The sequence below is a fragment of the Chrysoperla carnea genome, chromosome 3 (assembly GCF_905475395.1).
Source record: "Chrysoperla carnea chromosome 3, inChrCarn1.1, whole genome shotgun sequence".
In the NCBI taxonomy this organism is placed as follows: Eukaryota; Metazoa; Arthropoda; class Insecta; order Neuroptera; family Chrysopidae; genus Chrysoperla; species Chrysoperla carnea.
In genome coordinates, this window is record NC_058339.1 from 5,773,428 (window position 1) to 5,797,546 (window position 24,119).

At 27.8% G+C, this 24,119-nt stretch overlaps 2 protein-coding genes across 2 annotated transcripts in view; both read left to right on the forward strand.

The window, feature by feature from the left end:
- Positions 1–24,119, forward strand: part of LOC123296799 (probable E3 ubiquitin-protein ligase NGR_a03640) — a 659,126-nt gene that overhangs the window by 401,272 nt on the left and 233,735 nt on the right. The window lies entirely within an intron of this gene.
- Positions 10,377–24,119, forward strand: part of LOC123295019 (cadherin-related tumor suppressor) — a 45,841-nt gene continuing 32,098 nt past the window's right edge. Inside the window, exons 1-2 of the mRNA XM_044876217.1 lie at positions 10,377–10,430; positions 10,864–11,175. Coding sequence (XP_044732152.1) covers positions 10,377–10,430; positions 10,864–11,175 — 366 coding nt within the window. The remainder of the gene's footprint in view (positions 10,431–10,863; positions 11,176–24,119) is intronic.

The following is a 24,119-nucleotide window of genomic DNA, read 5'->3' on the forward strand; positions in this document are numbered from 1 at the left end:
TATATATTTCTAGTGTAGGTACTACAACTACAAAAAAGATTAGTCTTTTTCTTATTTCAACATTTAACTTTTTATAGTACGTTACGTATTACATACAAAATAAAACACAAAACATCATCCATCCACAGATATGATTGTGTATTATAAGGTAGTGAGTGTGTAGTAAGGTACTAATGTAGCGTAGATTATACATACCTACTTAAACTGAAAGTATTATAGCAAACCTTTAGTTAGATACATTTAATATAATAATTTGTCATCTATTTTAACTCATAAATAATATTATAGTTTATAATACATAGGAAATCATATATTTAATATTATAACAATAATATTTATATATATTTACTATATAATATTTATATATTTAATAATAAATTATTTTATAAATATTATTGATATATTATATAAAATTATATATAAATTATGTAATATACCTACAAATAATATTACGACTACATTCGTATCAATTCGTATCAATTCGTACCAATTCGTATCTACACCTATTAATTCTATAGGCAATAATATTATCTTATAAAACAAAATTTATATATTAAAAAAAAAAATGGAATACAGGAAGTGTAAAAATTAAGTAGTCACACTAAATTTATTTATTATATTTAAAAACGAACATAAAAATACTTTGCAAAAGATGTGTAAAATGAATTAATAATATCTTCTCTACTTTATAGGTACATCGTACGGTTGTACGTCGTCGATATTCAACATTCCGTAACGAATATAAATAAATAAAAAATAAAAATGTTATCGAATAACCACCAAAACCATCCTCCTCTCATTCGTTAAATATTTCATTTAAAAATATAAATATTTATTAATAATAAGGTGGAAACAAATACTTAAAATATTGAAGAAATTCAATTTAAATGCATTGCGAATCATTGATAAAACGAATCATTAAATTATAAAATCATTAAAGCAATCGATATACGTTCAATAATTTTGTTTCTCTTCACTTTATTTTTACAATTCACTATTCAAATTCAAGTTTATTTCGGTAATTTATACCAAATTTATTCAGAGTATCAATATTCTGATATATTTGACCGAATACTTTTTGAGGAGCAAGCTTTTATGTTACTAAGAGTAGAAAATAATTTTTTCTATAAGTCACTCATACACGACTATTTATAAAACCTAGAGGCGCGCTCAATACCAAGGGTGAATCGAAAAATATGTAGGAAATTTCAGCATTTCAAGCTTTTACAAATGGTCGCGTATCAGTGAGAAAGAAATTATTTTCTACTTTTTAGTACAATAAAAGTTTATCCTTTAAAAAGTATTTTTTATTAATTTTATCATATGTGGTTTAAATATTGAAAACCGGCGATAAAACCTCCGATTTAAAAAAACTAGTTTGTTGATAACTTCTTATTTAATTACTATATTTTCAATCATTTTCTTTACAGTGCTTATCTGATGAAAACACGAGATTCACCTAATAATCCAATTCAAAAAGTTACAATATTCGTAGTAAACTCTAATATGCGCACTTATAAGGTACTTGCGACCCGCCCCCGCTTCGCACGGGTGCAATGCTGATACTAAATACACTACAGAAAAACTGTGAACGTTGTATATAAAAACATAGCGGCCCGCTCTGGCTTCGCACGGGTATAAAATATATAGCCTATGTGATTAAAATCGATCCAGTAGTTTTGATTTATTCATTACTGCCCGTGGCCCGCACGCGTTAAATTTGGAGTAAAACAATCCCCCTTTCCCTATACCATGAAGATTTCCTGCTATCTTTGGAATATCTAAATTCATACACTACATTTTTTACTTATTTACTTTTTACATTTTTAACTATTAACCTCAAAAATAGCAGTACTTCTCCACTATTTAATGGATGTTATTATACATATAAACCTTCCTCTTGAATCACTCTATCTATTAAAAAAACCGCATCAAAATCCGTTGCGTAGTTTCAAAGATTTAAGCATACAAAGGGACATAGGGACATAGGGACAGAGGGACAGAGAAAGCGACTTTGTTTTATATTATGTAAAAATTAAACATGGACAAGCAAAAATGTCACACGTCTATAGAACGCTTTAGTTTAATAACGGTTTAAATAATTTTTTTCGTTGTAATTTCTAGGTTATAAAAATACCAAACATTTATTTAACAAATTTTAATCATTCTTCTCTAATAAATTTTTTTTTTATATGCAATAATAACGATATGTAATAATTATTGATCATCAATTGATTTGTAATTAAAATTATAATCGTTAAAATGTTATGATTTTATGAGTTTAAAAAAAAACGCGTTGTTTATGATTTTTGTTTGTATATTATTTATAGTTCATTGGAATTGTTTATTTTAATTCACGATGTATATAAATGGCGTTAAATATCTTTTTAATTTTTATTATATCTATGCCCATAATGGTGCAAGATTTTCATTAGATTCGAAAATATAAAAAAATTATATTTTTAATTTAATGTCGTTTCGTGAAACAAATATTTTCCTTGTTGTTGTTTTTTTGCTAGTTTTTTTACACCCAAATTTAAATTTTAATGTCTCGTCATGAACAATTTATTATTGACGAATTATTTTATTGTATCCAAGTTAGATACGTGTTGTTCTAAGTCACGTGAATGAGAAAGGATGTAGTAAAAAGATTTGACAATAGATTAAATACATATGTTAAACATTAATCGATCACTACGTGTTATAAATGATTATGATTTACAAAAATACGTTACAACCTTGAAAATTTAAATTCTATGAGTGCTTCATGTCAACATCTCTAAATTTAATAAATTGGAATCTTTTTTTTTTTATTAAATTAAGGTGGTACGAGTGCCAAAGCAAGTAACGACTTGTGGTTTATAGTATTTGTACCTTATTTTGTTATAACTTTATGAACGTAGACGAAAAATAAGAATAAAATCTGGCTTGGTTTTCGATATATCGAAAGCTAAATAATTAAACAAAGTTTTTATTTTTATTTTCCACCGACTAGTTTTAGAGAAATCTATGAAAACATTTCATCCATCTCTCCTTGGCATACCGCCTATGGAATATTCGTTCGTTATAGAATTTATGATTATTACATATTAATGATCATTAGTGACCGATTATCGATGAAACCAACAATTTTACCTGTTGAAATTGAAACAGACAAAAAAATAATGAAAAAAATTAAGTATTCTAGACACTTATACAGTGACATATTTTCTAAGAATTGAGTGAGAACCACAAAGTATCTATCTATACAGGCAATGAATTTTTAACAACAGACATATTCCCAGTCATAGCGAAACTTGAAGAATAATAAAAAATGAATCACATGTAAATTGCTATTACAAGAATAATTACACTTGAACATACGTTATTTGTTGAGATAAGTGCGTGACCTCCATGCAGAAATTTTCAACTTTCGTCTCGCTCAGGCAAAACGAAATTGCCGCTCTCTATTTCCGTCGGGGAGAAAAATAGTATACACATCACGGGAGCAAGTAAAGAATGTCTCAGATCTCATGTTCATTGTCGCTCAAGGCGAAGGCCGAGGGTGACAAACATGATATATTTTGCCCTCTAGATGTGTAATATACTATTATAATATATAAATATTTTATATTAATAATTAAATAATAAAATTTCTATTTTCATTAAAAAAATTACTAAATATATCATTCCTTCAATAACGATACATAGTTCCTACCGAGTGCTCACGACACGACGGTTTTTTCTTTTATACTAAATTCACATTTGTACATATATAGTTTGTTATGAAACAGGGTGAATTATTCTTAATACCGCTTGTGCACCGATGTCTCTAGAAAACTCTGTACTCTAATTTGTCAAGATTTATATACTGCAATATCCTGTATCAGCGTAAATAAATTCCCTTGTATTGTAAATATGGTATACAAAATAAGGTGTAGACATTATGAAGGAATAGCTTTTAAATCAATATAATATACACACAAAAAATAAAGAATTGTATAACGTTTATAGAATATATGATGAACTCGAATATAATAAATATGGCAAATGACAAAATAGCATTGACCGTCCTTGTACAAGGCTGTTTATTTTAATATTACGTTGACGTACATGTTCCTGGGTGCCAGTACCTTATAATAAACCTAACTAAACCCAATAATTATTATTTGTACTAAATAGGATAATTTTAGTACCTTCATTTGGGCCTAAATGCATGTAATCCGAGTTTTTTCAATCCCAGGAGGTGTACATGGCTTTTGGGAGCCAAATTTAAGTTTGCAATTGAATGAGAAAATTTCCTGGTTTCTAACCCTTTATTTTGACTGTACTACTGAACATACTTTGAAGTTAAGGATGCTCATTCGAAATATTGAATAGAATGACATGTTCCGCCGGGCGTACCGTTTTCAAGCTACAAGCGAAAACCAGAAAAAAGTGCAAAAATTTTACAATTAATTTACAATTATTTATTAATACCTCAATACTATTCAAAAACATGTTCAAAATTTTATACAAATATGGTGGAAGCGCAAATAAATATATGAGTATATTATAAGATAATATAATGCATCATTTTATCTGCGTTTCCACCATTTATCGCATTTAATATTTTGTCTTAAATTATCGAATGTTCCGCTCAACTTCCTTAATTTTTTCTTTCCTTCTTTTCCTTCTGTGCTGAGAATAATTTACACAACGATTCGATGACCAGAAGAAATAAAATACAAATTTATCTCTCGTATTTTTATCACCGCAAAACTCGATAGATTAACCAATTTTCACTTGGGTAAAAATTGTATTAAGGTTACCATTAGTAACATATCAATAATGAAAAGGGCTATTTACCTGAAGTGTTGTGCGTATCGCCAACCAGTATAAGTCTGACACCTATACTGCATTGACTCCTTTGTCATAACTATTGCTAGTGTTGTTATACTCTCTATACAGTACACAACAGTATGGCGTCACACCGATACTGACATAGACTTTTTTTACTTAAAATTCAGGTCCTGTAGGACCGTATTTCCCAATAAATTGTCATTATTATGGACACCTTTTATATAAATTACACCAATATATAAACAACCAAAATATAGCATATTATTTATTGAAACCAATAAAATTTACATTTACATAAGTAAGTACATCCAACAGGGGTAAACGCAGTTACCTCTTCGTGGGACCGGATAAACAATATAAAAAAACATACCTTCTTCTTGGTTAAACTCGTATATTGTATTTTTCTACATATGAAAAGGTAAACCTATATATTTAAATTATGATGGAACTTGAACGAACGCAAGCCCATACATAAAGATTATATTATTATTCAAATTGAAATAAACGCTAATTAAATTGTGTATTTAAAGATATGTTCAAAGTTGGCATGTAATAAGATATACGGATTGGATTGGATTGGATTGGATTGTACATTATAATTCAATATATGTATTTTATTATAATTCAATGGAAAAATATTTATATTTACCTATACATATTTTATATACATAGCTACATGTTTATAGTTTAAGAATTGGCATTTCTTGTTCGTAAATTTTAGAATTTGAAAGATGTCAAACGATAACCAACAATTTTTATTAGTTTATTAATTTTCAAAGAAAGAAAAACTTGTACGTAAGAGGATACTGATTCAACATTTTCCTGTGCCCGTTTTACTATTCAAATTAAAAACTAACCGCTTTCGTTATGAAAAGAGAAGCTGTTATCTTCAGAAATAACACAAGGCATGTTTGTCGAATTTAATTTTTTTTCTTTTTAAAAATATGGCGTCTGGTGATGGCTATATTAAATTTGCATTAGTGTCATATCTTCAGTGACACTCGCAAGATTAATACAAACCGATTGACGTTAGGATTATCAAGATCGGTCTAAATGTTTGATTTCTAGTGTGCCCGAAAGGAACACACAAACATAAACATACACAAACTGGTAAAAATGTTACCACTCCTTTGCTTCGCGCAGTAGGGTAAAAAGATGCAGGTACTTCGCTACAGTATTTTATATTTTGTATCACTATCAATCACATACACATGGATATACATCGGAGGGGACAAGTCAGAGCAACTTCCTTTTCTGAACCTGCACTTATCATCGATTTAGTTGGCTATGTACGTCTTTATGTCAAAATGTTACATTTATGAAAATCTTAGGCCAAAGAAAGAATTTATACTCATATTCAATTTTTAAAATAAATATAATCTCTGCCAAAAAAATGGTTAGGCCCACTTTCTGCTTCAGTTCTCCCAAAATCAGAAATATAATTGTTTTCTTTTAAGGAACTTTAGAATACCAACTTTAATATTTCAGTCAAAATACTTATTTTTACTGCCGCTTTTTGTTAAATACATTAAGATATAATTATATTTAATTCGTAATATTTTTTTGGAAGTTGAAAACTGAAAGCTCAAGATAACTTTTTTATGTTAAAAACATAGCCTCACATCCCATAATCTATTACTTATAAAAAGTGTTAAACAATGACCTAAGTAAAATAATAATAACCTTGTACATTGACCTTTTAAATAAAAATGGCAAATTCATGTTACAAACAATTAAGATGGGAATAGAAAGAATAATTTTTTGAATAAATAAATATAGATAAATGAATTTACAGATTATCAGTGAAACATGGATTGCAATCAATTTATTAATTCATTTATTATTATTTAAATATATTTATTTCTATGCTATTTTTTACCTGTTCAATTTTGATTCGTTAAGACGATCAATAATGATGGTTTTGAATATTTGTATTTTATAATCTTCTTATAGAAAAGAAGAACATATTTGTCGTAATATTCTTCGATACCCACATATTCATATTCAACGCAGTTATTGCCATAAAAACACAAGCCTGTGAACTTGATTATTTCATTTTTTTAAGAATTTTAATACTTTTTAATTTAAAGTAATTCACATTTTTACATTTCGCCAAGATGTTCTTCAGTATATTAAATAGAGCTGGATCTAACTAGACCTACTAGGTCTATGTACACTCACTGTCAAAAAAAGTGCCACAGTTAAAACATTCTAAGCGTACTCATCATATGTTATGTTATAATAGTAACACTTAGAATGTTTTAAAACGAGCATTTTTTGTGACATTGAGTATACATTGCAACTACTTTCATCTGCATTTTCTATCTTGACTGTAGAACAAATCTGCCTAGAAAACTCTTTATGCCACAATTTTTCCAGCTAGAGAAACTCTCGAACTAGGTAGAGAAAATCTAGCTGCAGTGTAAATGTACTAAAAAATCAATTTACAGCTTAAATCTATATGTTGAGAATTCGTTGGCTTAAAAAAACATATAGTTTAAGACTAATTTTGGTTACATTACCCTCAACAGGTCAAAGTTTTATCTTAATTACTATCAATTATTAGATTTATATAAATTTGTTAGTAGAGTAGTATATTTCTAGCTCCCGATTAAAAAGAAGGATGTTAAAAGTTTAACGCGTTTGAGTATCTGTGCGTCTGTCTGTGGCATCGTACCTCTTAAACGGATGAACCGCTTTGATTTTTCTTTGTTTGAAAAGTAATTTTATCTAGAGTGTTCTTAGCGATATTTCAAGTGAAAGTTGGATAGAAAAGAGTTGATGATCATCAAACGGCTGAGCAGAAACATGGCTGAAACATTCTCGGTCCCGAAACAAAGTCGGGTTATCCGTTTAGGAGCTACCATCCACAAACGAATCAATTAGACCTGGTTTTGTGTCGGGGATTTCGTCAATTATTAATTTTAGTTATTTGACCAAGACGTTTCACCCGATACAAATTCACAGACATGATACTAGAGGATTGCACCATTGACAATAGTAAAAAGAATAAATAAATATAATACATATTTAACTTATAATATTATTGTTATTAGTAGATCTGTAATCGTTCAATGCAAATTTACAAGAACATACACACACAGAGCACTAGAGTATAGGTACTGTATACTACGTACTGCTGGGCGACACTTGTTTTATTATAAAAAAAAGTGCATCATGTTTTTATAAATATATTTACATTACTATACATTTATAAAGTAATACAAATACACATCAAAATGGCACTTAACTTATTATTTTATGTCACTTATTATTAGACAAGCATCATTGATTCTTTTTATTATTATTATATACCTTTATTTTATTTCATTTTTTTTAAATATTTATTTCAAGCATGTAGTTAGTTAGTTATTTTTTATAATCGTTAACTTAATCAATTTTATTTGAAAAATTCTTCATTAAAAACCAATATTCTAGGAAAAAATGCTGGTTTATTGATGATTCTTATAGTAAAAATCACACTTAACACTAGTGGGATATTAAAAAATTTGTTATCCGCCGGGAATTTTCATAGAATTAAATTTTATTTTAAATTTTACTTTATACATGTAAAATATTTCAATTTGTAAATTGTATCAAAATTCAAATAACAGTAAATAAAAAATAATAAAATTAAATAAATTTCAAGCTTGAGGGCGTTCTCTATAAAAGTGAGTGTAAGAAAATATTTGAGACGAACCGACCGACCCATTTTCTCATTTCTTGACCGCCGGCCCACCGAAAATTTTCCCAAATTCTCATATGGTCAGTCCACCTCTGGTGGCTAGTGACTTTTGGAACATTCTGTAAATAAAATACGTATTATAAGATAATTTTTTTTAATGATTAAAATAACAACTAAAAATATAATTTATACATGAGCATTATACCTACAAGTTAAAAATAACATGTGAAGAAGTAACGAACGAACGCAGAAGTAGATATTATATAAAAATAAAATATAATATCATAAGAAGAAGTGTAAAAGTAGAAAGAGGAACAAGAAGGGTTCAAAAGTTGCTTGCTTCATCTTGATTTTCTGACATGTATACTACATCTGACAGACTTCACTTGATTTGACATTAAGTATAATTTAGTCTGCCGTAAGGTACGTAACTCCAAAAAAATATGAAGAGGATCAACTCTATTTTAGGTTTAAAACACTCAAGAATAATTATTTTAATATAACCAAATCAATCGTACGTTACAGTACAGTCAGTATCTACCTAGTACACCTTCCTACATACAAACGTACATACATAGAACTAACTGCATTCATCAAGCCGCGCGGGTCGGGTGTATTTTACACTCAATTTAAGTTTTTTCACATATTCTGTTTTTAATTTAATTGTAATTTTTCTTATTATATAACCACATAGTTCCTGGCGTCCTAAAGTCCTAAAGAAAGACATAGATTTTTGTTTCTGAAATTGACTTAGTCCTGAAAAGTATAATGACTTCTAAAGAAAATGTTTTAAAGATTGTCGATTTAAAAAATAAATATAACAAAATTTTAGTTTAAGTTTACCCTACATTATTTTGTTTAAAAATTCATTGTTTAAAAATACAGGACCTGCGTTAGCTAAGCGAATTCCCCCAGAGATTGAAAAAATAAAATATTGAATTTTTAGTTTTCCCAGACCTTTTATTTCGAAAACTAAGTGTTTATAGAAAAATCACTAGAGAACTTTTTTTGCTAAAAATTTATCAAAATATGCGCACAATCTCTGCACCCCCCCCCCCTAAAAACGGATTGATACCGATCTTCTTCATTAGACAAACTTATGCAGATATTCTTATAGCGGTGTTATATGGTACAGACTGTAGTAATACAATCTTAAACCTATGACCATTTTAAAAATAAAAATCTTGAATCGAAGAAGGAGATTCTTTCAGTTTCATCAAAAACAAAAAACAACTAAAAACCTACAAAAAATTACAAAAAAACTTGATAACATAAACGAATCTGAAAAACATTTAACGAAAACAATCCATTAAAAAGAATGCAGTTACAACGAATTCCTTGTAAAACATGGACAAAAACTGTCAGATATACTAAGAACGTTTTGTTACAAACCACCACCGGGCGGGCTAAACATTCTCTAGACCATACAAGACCAACAAGCACCATCCAGCGACCAGCGACCAGCGACCAGATGATGACGATGATACACAGTAGCATCATCTTATATCATCTCTCCAATCCATAACTGAAATGGAACTTGTTGTACCTATGTATTATAACTTCCTCTTTGTTTAACAACTTATGAGTAGTAATGACTCTCTAGTGGACCTTTTGAACATACTAAATTAAATAATATGAGATAGTTAACGCGACAATTTATTCTTTATTATATTCATGCCAATTTATTGTTCTTTTATTTATTGGAGAAAATTACCTGCTCAAACGTCAATTTATTAGAAAAATAAGTAATTTTTCTTATTTTAACAGCAAAATAGCGTTTGAACTAACACATTCCAAAGAGCACAATTTTAAAATGACAAAAAAAAGATCCATTTTTCTTACGGCTATGTACAAAGGTAAACATAAGAAGATGGACAGTTGTAATGCTAAAAAAAAGACTATTTTTGATGGTAAAAATACTTCAGTATAGTCCAAACACTGTAGTACTTTGAGCTTTCAGTATCTTAAGTCCCTAAATAATATTTTTCTTCGTAAATATTAAGTTTTCATCAAAATTTCATTATTTATGTTTATAAGAAGGTTTAAATTCCAATTATTTTAAATTTTATTATGATTTCTTGATTCTAATTAATTATACTCCAAAATATCTACTCTGGCCGCTAAGCGACTTTACGTGGCCGATTGAGTTCCACGAAAACGAGCTATGGATTTCGGAGTATTTTTTTCTGCTGAATCCGAAAATCAAATCTATTATTTTCTTACTTTTTTTATTTATATTTATGCAAACTTTCTGTGGTCATATCGTCATTAATTAAAGCTTAAAATCATTATTAATTATATATTTTTTCATTTATATAAATTTTAATTTTAATTTTTTTCTTTTGTTTTATTTGCAGATAAAAATCACAGTTTTGGATAAAAATGATAGTCCACCATCATTTAAAGATACACCATTAATATATTCGGTATCAGAAGATTTAAGTGTTGGTCAACCAGTTGCAACATTACGTGCCATAGATCCAGATACAATTGGACAATTAAAGTATTCATTGGAAGGTGGTGATGAACATAATCATTTTACATTGGACTCAAATACAGGTGTATTACAATTAAAAGATACTTTGGATCGTGAAACACAAGATACTTATAAATTACGTGTACGAGTTAGCGACACGTTACAATATACAGATACAATTGTAATTGTTATGGTAAGTGCTTATTATTTCATTCAAAATGTAGCAAGGCAAAAAATTCTTAGAATAATTCAAAATATAAAGATCCAAAGACTATTTTCTCAGAATTAGATTTCTTAAATTTCTAGATGTGCTTACCTTTCTAGTCAATATGCTTCTGTTTTATACACTTCTGTTCTATACACTTATGTTCCATTCACTCATCCGGTTTCCTTAAAAAATCAAATTTTACTTTAGAATTGCAATCTTTAAATGTGCTTTATTTTCTACAATATAAGTGTTTGATGGCATTAAAATTACATAACATATGATTCTATGACAGTCATTTAGTTAGAAAAGTAACTTAGCCTTCTACAAATTCTTAAATATAAATAGATATACATTATTTACATATCACATAACCAACAGGGCATTCCATCATGGTCATTAACATACTCCATGTCCATGTCCATGATATGATATTATGTGTTTTTGTGTGTATCTATCGCTATTACTATCACGATATTATACTTTTCAACCGATAATACCCAACAGCCTTTCTGTAGTTAGTACTTCTACTTACTAAACATCATACATTTCACATAATAGAAATTATTTTCGATTGGAAATTACAAATTAAATTTCACGTTAGTTAAGGCCACTCTTAGGCCCAAGACGTTGTAAGTTATTTTCAATTTAATTTTAAAAAAAAATTCTCTCATTCAGATATTTGTCGATAAAATTAACCAAGAAATTTAATACGACTGTCATCATTACTTTGTATTTGTTTATTAATAAGTAAAGATTGGACTGATAATCAATAATATTTGTTCCTCAAGTGAATATACTTTCATTAGATATTATTTAATTATAAAATTACATTGAGCCCGTAAGCAAATTAAATTTCCATTATTGTTTTTTTGGGGACTGATAAAGCAGATGTGGTAATAAAGTAATTTGAAGTTTTAATACTGCCTCTAGTAGCAAATTTATGGAAATAGAATTTTTGTTTTTTTCGTACTGACTTATTGTTAAAAGAAATTTACTGACAACAGGATGCGTGCAACAAAAGCGGAAATTTGAAACAAATAACAACCGTTCGTATTCATTCATTTGCTAATACATTTCTCTTAATATAGAGCAGAGAAAAATAAATATCGCTGTAAAAGACGAAAATGGAAAAACTTCATTTCCATGGATTCGAAACTCAAGACACCATTGAAACTTTCCTTAGAACCAAATTATTTTTAATCCTCATAAAAGAATATAAAAATAATAATGAAAATTTCGCTTCAATATGAGCTCACGGTCTGAAAAACAAAATCAATTTTTTATACTGAAGATATCAATAACCATAATATCAATCAAATATGAATTTAAGAAGCCGCTAAATGAAAGCCAAAAAGTGGCCAATCATATATATAATATTTCAGTTGGTAAAAGGTTTCGTAAATCCAGTAGAGCATTAATAATTAATTAGTATTAATTCTATCGAATTGATCCCAGTTCAATACCTTAAAACGTAAAATCACTTTCATACAGTTATACTTATTGATTTCCATAATCTTAAAGTTATTAATTTCTTTGCAATTTTGTTACGAATAACCTTTTACGAAAAAGATTGTTTAATAATTAAAAAACGACGTTACGAAAGGATTCGATTATTTGAACGGAATCCTAAGTCAAACTAAAACATATTCAGTGGTATGTTTTTTAGAGAATGATATTCAATCAAATTTTTTTCTAAAATAAAACTACCAAAATATCTTCATAATTTTTTTTTTTTTCATCTCTATTGTAATTTTGGAAGTTGATACATTTGACTCATGTTAGTGAAACATAATATTCCTTTTGGTTCACATTATTATCTGTATTATTGTATGCTGTTGACGGAAATTATCAAGAAAAAAAAAAGACAAAAATGAAATTTAATATTTTAATAAAAATTGTATAACATCATTAATAAAATGTTGAAATGAAAAAAAATAATAATAACTTAAATTATTATTTAATAAACATTTTTTCATATTATGTCAAAAGATCATTCAACTGAGAGTCCTATTTTTTTCTTTGATATCAATTAATAGTACTGAGAAACTAACTAATGTTGTTTAATGCTCAGTTTTAAAAAAAATTTCTTTTCTACAGTTTGAGTTGATCAATATTTCTTTTAACTTAAAAAATTTGACAAGTATCTTTTCGATTATCTCAAATTTTCGAGTAAACCCCCAAAATAAATAATAACCTTTTTTTTTTTTAAATTTAGGCCTTTTTGAGGCATCTAAGGAGGTTTTTAAAGTTGCTGATCCTGAATTTATTATCAAATTATGAAATTTTAATTATTCATGCTACAATTAATTAAAAAATTCAAAAAAAACACAGTATTTCCAAAATTTTGAGTCCAACCCGTCTAACATTTTTTGTGTGTGTTAATCGCTTAAATTTATTGAATGATTTATGTCTTATTTGAATATCAATTAGGCGTAAAATAAAAACAAAAAAGTTGTGTACGAAGGTACAACTATCGTTGAATTTCCATAATGCATATCACAAAACGTTTGTTCCTTGGAGGATAGGAAACAAGCCATTATACGGATATACAACATAATATCAAAGATAATATTTTAAATAAACTACTAACTAAAAATATTGTTACGTAACATGAAAAAGAACACCCAAATATGAGTGAAGATGAACGAATGAACAATGATGGCCGATCCAATTCCTATCCCAGTGTAATGTGTGTGTTTGTGTGTGCATCCTCAGGTGTTTGTTAAACATTAACATATTTAGTTCGTCTTTTTTATATGATTTATTTCAATATTTTTTATTTTGAATATTCATGCACACAAATAATAAATATATATTTAAATTGTTGAATATTCGTTGTCCCCTGAATAAACTACACTGAAATCCCTGCGATGATTTCCCAAAAAACTTAATTTTAAAATAACAATTTTTTGTGTTACAATTATAATTTTGTGTAATATAGTATCTGTATGGTAACTCAACAAAATATAGTGTAACAACAAAAAAACGACATCTATGTAATAATAATTAAAGCTGTACAATTAATTGAATCTGATTTTGATAATTGGTTGCTTTTGATAATTGTTTATAAATGACGTTAATCATGTATGAACTATGAACATTCCATACAAAAAATTGTTTTCATAAGCTCTAAGCTCGTGGAGTTATGAATAGATTGAGTTGTAGTCACTCCCAATTTATACAATTTCTTTCTTTCTTGATCTGCAACTCCTGGACAGAAAGGAACGTTTAAACCTGCACCTTTGCAAATGGTGATTCTTCAATGAGTTTCATCTAGTTATAATAATAATACTTGAAATAAACTATCTGTTCCAAAAAATATAATAATTTCAACTCTCATCATAAATTTCTTACACAATTAACATGATCTGAAACAACTAAGCAGATACAAACTCTAAATCTAAAACTTTAACAACGCAGGTAATAACAAATTTCTAAACAAAAATTCAAATTAATTTTAAATAATTTATATTAATGGTGGCATAATATATGACTTCATTTATAATGGTTTATAAATATATATTATTTTTATTCCAAACACATTGTTCAAACTAACTAGCTTAAGCCTATTCGTTATGTGCGTAGTCATGGTAGGGACAATAAAATCGATGCCAGTTGGAGTTAAAGGGGGCTGTTATGACTAATTTGCAATTCTTTACATGTTAATTTTATAGAAAATGTCAAATTAAAATTATTGAAAAACACTAATTAATTAAACTTAATGCATTAAAAATTGTGAAAATAAGAAATTAAATTGAACAAATATTATTTTTCAAATGTAAATTATCATAATTATTTATTTAAATTTGTGAAACAATAATATTAAATTTTCAATTTAAATTTTAGTATTATTTTTAGACTTTGACATAAATTTCAAGCAACTTAACCTACTGTTTACTACATTCTTTATTTTCTAGCATTACACTTACTTGTTTTTGGTTCATTTAACTAGTGAAAAAAATGACACAATCACTGTAAAATTGTCACATATTTTTATGTAAATTTTTTTTATTATTACATATAATATTTATTTATATTTTTGTCTCTTGCTATAGGCATACATATAAAAACATACTCTGACAGCCTCCCGTAGTTCATGTTTTGTGTGGCGCTGCAGTCACACTCGAAGCGAATAATAAGTTTTTCTTATATCTGTACAATTACTGTAGGAAATAAAGCATTTGACCAAGGAATCGACTCCTCGTCAGTAGATTTTTATAAGTGCCGATAAAAAATATTTGCCTGGGTGTACTCAACAAAATCATATCCATCCGAACTTGTGCTTTTTCGATTTATGCCCATACAGTGGGGCAGAAGTATCCTAATTCCAGATTCCTTGGTTAGAATGTTTTTTCGGTTTTATTTCCTCGATTAAATACAACTTAACCAGGTAGATACCTTGATGAAGTAACGAAGTGCATTCAAATTATATCCCGTTCGGGCCATATATATGGGACATTGGGGAAAGTTCAGTCCCTTTTTTATTGCATTCTTTAGTCTTTAAAGCTAAAGAATTTTTCACTTCAAAAACATCGACTCACTCTGTTTACAGTCTACTAGCAGTGACCCATCTGTTTCGCTGGGTTATTTCAGTTATAAATATGTACAAGTACTTAAACAAGGACGGAGTTTCATACAAACTTTAATTCTCTATTTGATACAGTAAACTTTTGTCTCAGGAGCACATATCAATTTTTAAATTTCTAATTTCAAAAATTAAAAAGTTTCATATAAACTTTCACCACCTATTTTACCTCCTTGAAGAATGATTTTTTTTAAAGATTCATACAATTCCATGCTTCTAGACTCAGCGGTTTCAGCTGGATCTATATATGGAGATGCTTAATTAATTGATAATCTATCTTTTAACAGAAAAACGACGGTATCGCGGAATAATTAACTTTAAATAAATAAATAAATGAAGCAATTTAACCATTAACCATTTTATTTTAGGTCTTGGTAAATAACATTATTTCATTCTTCAACAAATTATTCAAATTAGAACAGACATTGAAATTATTGTGTAACTTATGACATTTATATTGAATCATGTAATCAATCAGTAAGTACAAATATAAAGGATAATCGATAAATTATCAATTGAAACAATCAATATATTATTTGCTTGTAATTAAATGTATGTATGTCATTTTTTGCATTCATAATTTATTTATTGCCATACTTTTGTATTTAAACTTTTCAATTCAAAAACACAAACACTGCAAATCATTCTACCAAAACTTATATTCCCGTTTTGCGTAAAAATTTCGGACTAAAACTAAAAACTTTTTCCGCGTTTTTGTCAATTTAGAGCTCAATTTTGTTTTTTGACTAAAATAAGATGTATGGCAAAATTCTTTTAAAAGTATGTATGTTCCAGAAAAGGTTTCCAGTGGTTTTCTCTGAAAACATAAGAGATATAAGGTTTCCTTTTGTCTAAGGATAATTATTGGTTTGTTGTGTATAATTTTATATCAATCCAATTTGGTAATATTTAAGGAGTGAAACATAATTTTTTACGGATTTATAGTCTACGTACCCTAAAACGTAAAAACCGAATATTTGAGTGTGGGAGGGGGAGGGTAGGCTGGTTAAGGATATTCTTGTTGGACCTCGTTTTCAGGCATCACTAAAAATGATATAGCATCCTGATAATTTTTAGACCTTAAAAGTGACATAAGTGGATTCAATAAGGTCAAATGGGATTTTATATGATTTATAGGGATGAATTTTTGTGCACAAGTTGTGACATAGATATTGAAACAAATACCTTTTGCTCTTGAATGAAGAAGACTTCCCTCCACCTACAAAATAGTCCAGTAAATTATACTTCTAAAATAATATGATAAATACTTGAAATATTATTCGCAGAAGATATTTTTGAAACGCACAGTAACAAATTTTAAAATTACAAACATGACCTTGTTTCAAAATTGAAATAAATCTTTTAAAATTAATACTAAATACAGATAAAACAAAACCAAAATAACAAAAAGGAGGGGGGGATGCTAATAATAATTGTTTTGATGATGGATCGATTTTGCTACTTCACTTTTTACTGCTTCAATTTAAATATAAGTATATTGAACAAACTATGATTCATGCAGCACGAAGAGAAAGTTAAAAATTTTAACTCTTGTTTCAAACAAAAATCCAATGATTTACTAAAACTGATATCAACCTATACATCGCTAACTATAACTACAGGGTGATACAGGACACTATATTAGATTTAAAAAAATCTCTTGTGCGAATCTATTATAATTTAAATAAAAATGAACCTTGGAACTCGCAAGTAATCAAAGACTATAAATAGGGTATAAAGACGATACGGAAGAGGAAGCTCACAGCAGATGCATCTGCCGAAGACATTATTTCTTCATTATCTGATCGGAAAAACTTAAGAGTGACAATACATGAAGTAATTTTAGACAGACTTGTGGTTGAACTTTAAACAATGGTCTTTATTGGTAGATTTTTATTACGGAGGGCGCTAATTTTTAAAACTTCCAACGGGCGCAAAATATCTTAATCTGCTTCTGGCCAGAGTAAAGAGATAAAGTACCAGAAATATTGAATAACATTGGATATTCTTATGTCTTCTGTTACATTGTGTATGACCTGTAGCTGTGTAGACGGTGGACGGTGGTATAAAAGAAAATCGTCTAAAAATCGTGATTTTCTGATTTGTAATCAATTACTTATTATAATAACAATACCATCCATTCTTTATATATCTATCTATAATAATAAATATGTGAAATATTTACTATAATATAAAATATAATATTAAGTAAATATCTTTAATAACTAATTCTACATTCAACCATCCATAAAATTTTAACTGTAAAATTACTTTTACATCAAAACGAATAAAAAAAGTGTATCCACTACCTTATCGCAGACTAATAATTAAGGTATTTACAATAACTTTGAAGAAAAATTTAGATAAATACTTTTGTACATAGGTACAAAAAAATAGAAATAATACTCAGTATCTATAAGTTAAGGAGTTAATGATTTTGACTACGAGTTTTTTATAACTCTTGTCCAAATAGTGTGCGTTTATTAAAAGTGTTTTTCAGTTGATTTTAATATTGTTTATGTTGGCTATTAGAATTCAATAAAATGTATTTTTATTATACATTTAATCATATTTTCTATATAATACGATGTCTATGAAAGCAAATAAAATTCTATACTTTGTGGATTATAAATAATAATTAGTAAAAATTGCATAATGGGTATATTTTATGAAATTTTATGATATTTTTGTTTCTATTATAAAATTCATAAATATTAAATATTTATGGTTATTACGGACACAAACCAACAATATATAAACATTTGAATGTATGGCAGAGTCTTGTACCTTGAATCGTTATTAAAAACCATTTCTTAAAACAAGGAATATAGTTTCTCATTTTAGCACCATTATTGCCAGATAATATGTAATATTTTTAGACTATAAATATGAAAAAGTTGTCTATAACGACTATATTTTTATTTTATTACTAAGCCATCGATGATACAAGGCTACAACGTACCATGAATCACACCCTTATATACCTAAATCATCCCAAGTTATTTGACCTGAAGACGTTATCAGTTGGACAAAACCATTGAAGACCGAAATTTTAATTATTTTTAAAGGAAAAACTGAAATTCAAGCTGTCTAAAAGATTTCGTCCTATGATACGTATTTTTTTTTTGTTACACTACAAGATTTTTCAACTTTTCAGTTAAAATAATCTATTAAAATGATTCGGTATAGTTCTTATTTCATGAAGAATGATTCAAGGTACAATGTTCATTGTATCCATGGTACAACACTATCCTATACCTATATGCAGGTATGTTATTATATGATTTTACGTAGAATTTTAACATTATAATACATAAATATTTATTATTTTTGTTGTTAATTTTCATAAAACAATTTTAAATACAATATTTATAGTTCGTAAACTTAGTATCACTTAATAAATACCTATTTGTGTACTGTTAACTGAGCTTTGGTTTAGTGTCTTCTCTTTGGATAAAAAAAACTATTATTAAATTCAGTTCATACATATTATAAAATTAATGACTATTACAACAGATTTTATATTAAAATTAATAAACTTTATTAATATATTTTGTAATAATTATTATCAGAAAAATAAAAAATCTTCAATGTATGGATTATAAGCCGGACAGAGGAATTTTAAGCCATTAATTCGATCTAGTGTACACTTTTATTCGACACTAGATTTCATTAACAGGTATACACCTACAGGCCAATAGGGAAAATATAGACGGGCATTTTATAAAGCCCAAAACTGTATAGGTTAAAAAATTTTGTTTAGAAGAAAATGTTTTCATGGTACTTAAAAACCGGCTTTTTTTACCGGCTGCAGTTTGATATATAAAGTTCTTTAGAACATAAAAACGATATGAGGGAAAAAGACAAACATCTGGTACAACAATTTATCATTTATAAAAGAATAACAATAACAATTAATAGCAATTATATATTAATAAAAGTTTTAAAGTTAAAACATCGAAAACATTTATTTATATGAAATAAAATAATTATAAATGTTTGGCATAACACATTTGATTTATGATATTTTGATTTATATGATTAATGATTTATACATTTAATTGCAAACTTATTAGATATTTTAAATATTATACAAGGCAATCAAAAAAATGAAAAAACATTTTGGAAATAATTCGTTCACAATTAATTAGCGACAAATTCTCATTCTATTCTTCTACGAAAACCCTAAAATCATTCTATGGAAGCGCGACAGTAATTAGTAAGATTGTACTGTATTACAATCATATAACATTCCAAAGCCTCTTTTTAAGATATCTTCCTGATTTAATATAAATAATGTACATAATGGTCTAATTACTATCTTCAATATTTCACATAATCCCTTTACAAAAGAATAAAAATAAAATAAAAAATTGCATATTCTTTATTTCTTAAAAGATACAATAATGTTTAAGTACCCACATTTTATAGCATACATTTTTAGAGTCATCGTTTGATATAAAGTGATGCCCCATTCCATTAAAATGTCAAGTTTTAATGAAAATTCCCAGCGTTTATTACACAGTAAATCGTGACACACGTGTCAACACAAACTAACACACATACACACACACGCTCTATAATACATACACGTGGAATTTGACTAGTAGTGACGTGGACACTATAAAACACACACACACATATATATACATGTATAAAGTTAAGAGAAATGTCCATTGATATGAATCTAAGATCAAACTTATGGTTAGATGTTGATATTAGAATGTGTTGTTTTCGAGCCAATATTATATCGATAAAGTATATAAGTATTAAAAACAAACGTTCTACTGTCCATCGTCTATCAGAAACGCGCGCTTCTATTCTATACTAACTTATACTTACTAGCATTCAGTCAATCTTAACTTCTTGTTCAACTTTTTTTTTATTTTGTCTTTTTGTATGAAATATAAAAATTAAATATTATAGTAACTAATAACTTTTTAACATTACAAAAAATCACCGACCATAAATAACAGCTCGCTTTCTATAATGGATTAAGAGCAAGGCCAAAAAAAATTCGTTGAATTTACTAAAGATGATAATTTGTGGATTGGTTATAGCAGTTGTGTACACGCACATACTGCCGTCAGTCAAGCTAGAACAAGAGTCTGATATATGCTATAGAAACGGTTAAGTTTAACATGGTACAAAAATGAATTTACTAAAGCTGAAAATTGTTATACAGATTGCATATTGCATATAAATAACAGTTATGACAGTCACTCAGTTAGGTGTTACAACAGGGCTGGTCAGTCAGCCCTTTTTTATGAACAAGAAATACAGCATATCATTCATAATTTCCGTGGTATTTAAATGAATTTATTAAAGCTGACAATTGATATACATCTTGTATATTGCATATAGATAACAGTTATGACAGTCAGTTAGTTAAACGTTAGACCAGGGCTGGTCAGTTAGATAAGATTCATTTACGATTTCTGTGGTATTTAAATGAATTTAAGAAAGCTGAAAATTATTATACAGCTTGTATATTGCTGAACATGAGTCTCAGATCTCATGTTCATTGTCGCTTGAGGCAGTAACGAATTTACTTTTGCTCCCTAGACGTGTAATATACTATTAACAGAAATAATATCGCTGCTAATTTACAAGTTGTTATGATATGAATACTTTTTCGAAACTTAGTCTTCTCTTTTCTTAAAGTCGGTTAAAAACAAGGAACTAAAATATTATTTTGTTTGATGTTAGCTAGAAGAAATAGAAAACTGCACACAATAGAGTAGAAAAGCAATGCCAATATAGTTAGTGGTCGATTGTTTGTGCTTGATATAACTGTCTGTTGTCAACAATACAAAACAATCTGAACAAACCCAACAAAACCCGACAACACATTACAAAACAGACACAATTGAAATAAAGTACACTGTATTACACCAACAATTTACCTTTTTGTTGTGACGCACTTAATTACAATTCATATGTCTTCAAACATCGCAATCGTTGAAAAATATATACTTTATGAATTCATGAATATTTTATATAGTTTTAAATTTGAATTATTTAAAAATATATTCATCAAATGTATTAAAAACACAAAATTTTCAAAGAACACCTGTATCTTAGCGAATAATCGTTCCAAGTTTTATCCGCCTTTGTCCCTTTGTACTGAGGGTTAAGGGTGAGAAATGTTATCCCTAAATTTTACCACACGCGTAAGCTTAGAATTTCATCCATGCTAATTTCACTGAAATCATGAAATTTGAGAAATCAGCCATTGAATTTTTTATTTTGGGTTATTCAAAGAGATACAAGTGATTGGAAAAAAGAACTCATTTTCATGAAAATTTGATATTATCGATATTAACGATTATTGTGTGGTTTCGATCAAATATTTGGTTTGAAATTTATTGAATCATATATTTTGGACTATCTTAAATTTTTGTGTCTTGCCATATTTCTCCTTACCTCAACATTTTCTAAATTTAAGCTCTTTATGTTTTTTTTAACGCATATATCTCGAAAACGGTTAAGTAAGGTGAAAAATAACAATTCGATAATCGTCAATTTTGTTGATGACAAAATTTAAGTTTATTTATTGTAATATATATTTGTTGTATTATTTATTTATTTATTGTATGATATGGTTGAGAAACAATATCCAAGCACATGTGATTTTTTAAAAGAGAGGCAGGCAGACCAGGCCACCATACAACATTCTAATTTAAATTTATAATAAGGCGTGAATTAATTGGTGCAAGTTCTTCATCTTTTTCAAGACTTGTGTTCAAACAAAATTCAATCAATATCATCTTCAACTTCAATGCTGTATCCTAATACAGGTGAATCATTAATTGTTTTACTTGTCTAACAGAAATATACTTTATTAGGCGAAAAAATAATTTTATCCATCTATAATATACATCTGCCATTTGATTTATTTATATTTTCTGAGTATTTCAGTGGCGGATTATCATTTATAAGTTTGTGCTACATAGAGTGCCTATACATTGAACTATTAGTCTAAGCAACAAGTTCAAATTGGCGAACTACCTATAGAAATACTAGTCGTAAAAATACGTATGATAGCTCCTTGGATTCGGAATGATGTTTAGAAAAATTGTAATAGAAGCATTTTTAAGCATATAAAAAATCGTAATACAGAAGCTGCGTTAGCTAAGCGAAATCCCTCTTTTTTGTTTAAAACTGATTAAAATATACCAAATTATTTGTTATTTTGGAAAAATTCAAATGTTTGTACTTTGCTCATCCCCCACCCCTTGGTTATCGTTCGATTTTCTCTTTAACGAATTTGACCTTTCAAATACCAAAACCCTTCTTGATATCAAATTTTATTCAATGCGGACTTAAATTGTGACCGCTAGAGATGAAATGAAAAAGTTTCAACCACATATACAATTTGAAGAATAAAAGTTTTTTTATTTTTAAATCGTGCGTGAACAAAATGCTTAATGCGCGAGTGCTGACGGGTTACATATTGAATGTTAGAACAACAGAACCCCATTTGATGCCTACCGTGACACTCACTTAACTAAAACATAAATTATGTTTGCGGCAAAAAAAAATGAGATCATACAATGATCATTTCTAATAGAGACTTCTAATTTTTTTCTAACAAGAATATCAAGTTAAAAATAAGTGAGAAAAGATATTATATAAAACTACTCATACGATTAAACTTTATGATTATGATAAGACTAAGAGGAAACAAGTTCGTCGCATCCACACAACCTCTATGTGTACGTACGATTGTCTGAAGACGTTGTTTCGCATTTTTTTAACACACAATTATAATTTAGCTTGATTTGAACGTAGTATGGACGTTTTTTCATCAAATTTTGAACCCGAATAATCTAATAACTGAGCAATTAAAAAGTAGAAAATAATTTTAATTGTAATACAAAATTTAACGTTAAAAAGCATCAAGTGCTATTATAAATGCAATTTTGATAATGATTTAATCATTATCAGGAACTGAATTATACGAAGTTATCAGAAATCTTAGTCGGTAATGTAAGTTAAAAGAAATTTGAATGAATGGATAGACATATTTATATGAATGTGTGGGTAAAATAAAATGCGATGAGTTTTTGAAAATCTTTAAAAGTACGCAAAATTTAAAACTGATAATTAAACAAAGAGGAAGATACTGTAAAAGTGACGTTATTGTCGAGTATCGCCGTAGAGATTACATGTAAAACTCTGTTTTAAAAGAAAGAGACGGGCAACAATCTTTGAATGCTTTTAACTTCTTCGTTTTTTCATCAATTTTAATTTCGCTTTCAAATTTTGTTGTGGTATCAAGTCTGCTTTTACATTTTTATGGGTAATGTGGCAAATTTTATATTAGTTATTATCCCAATCG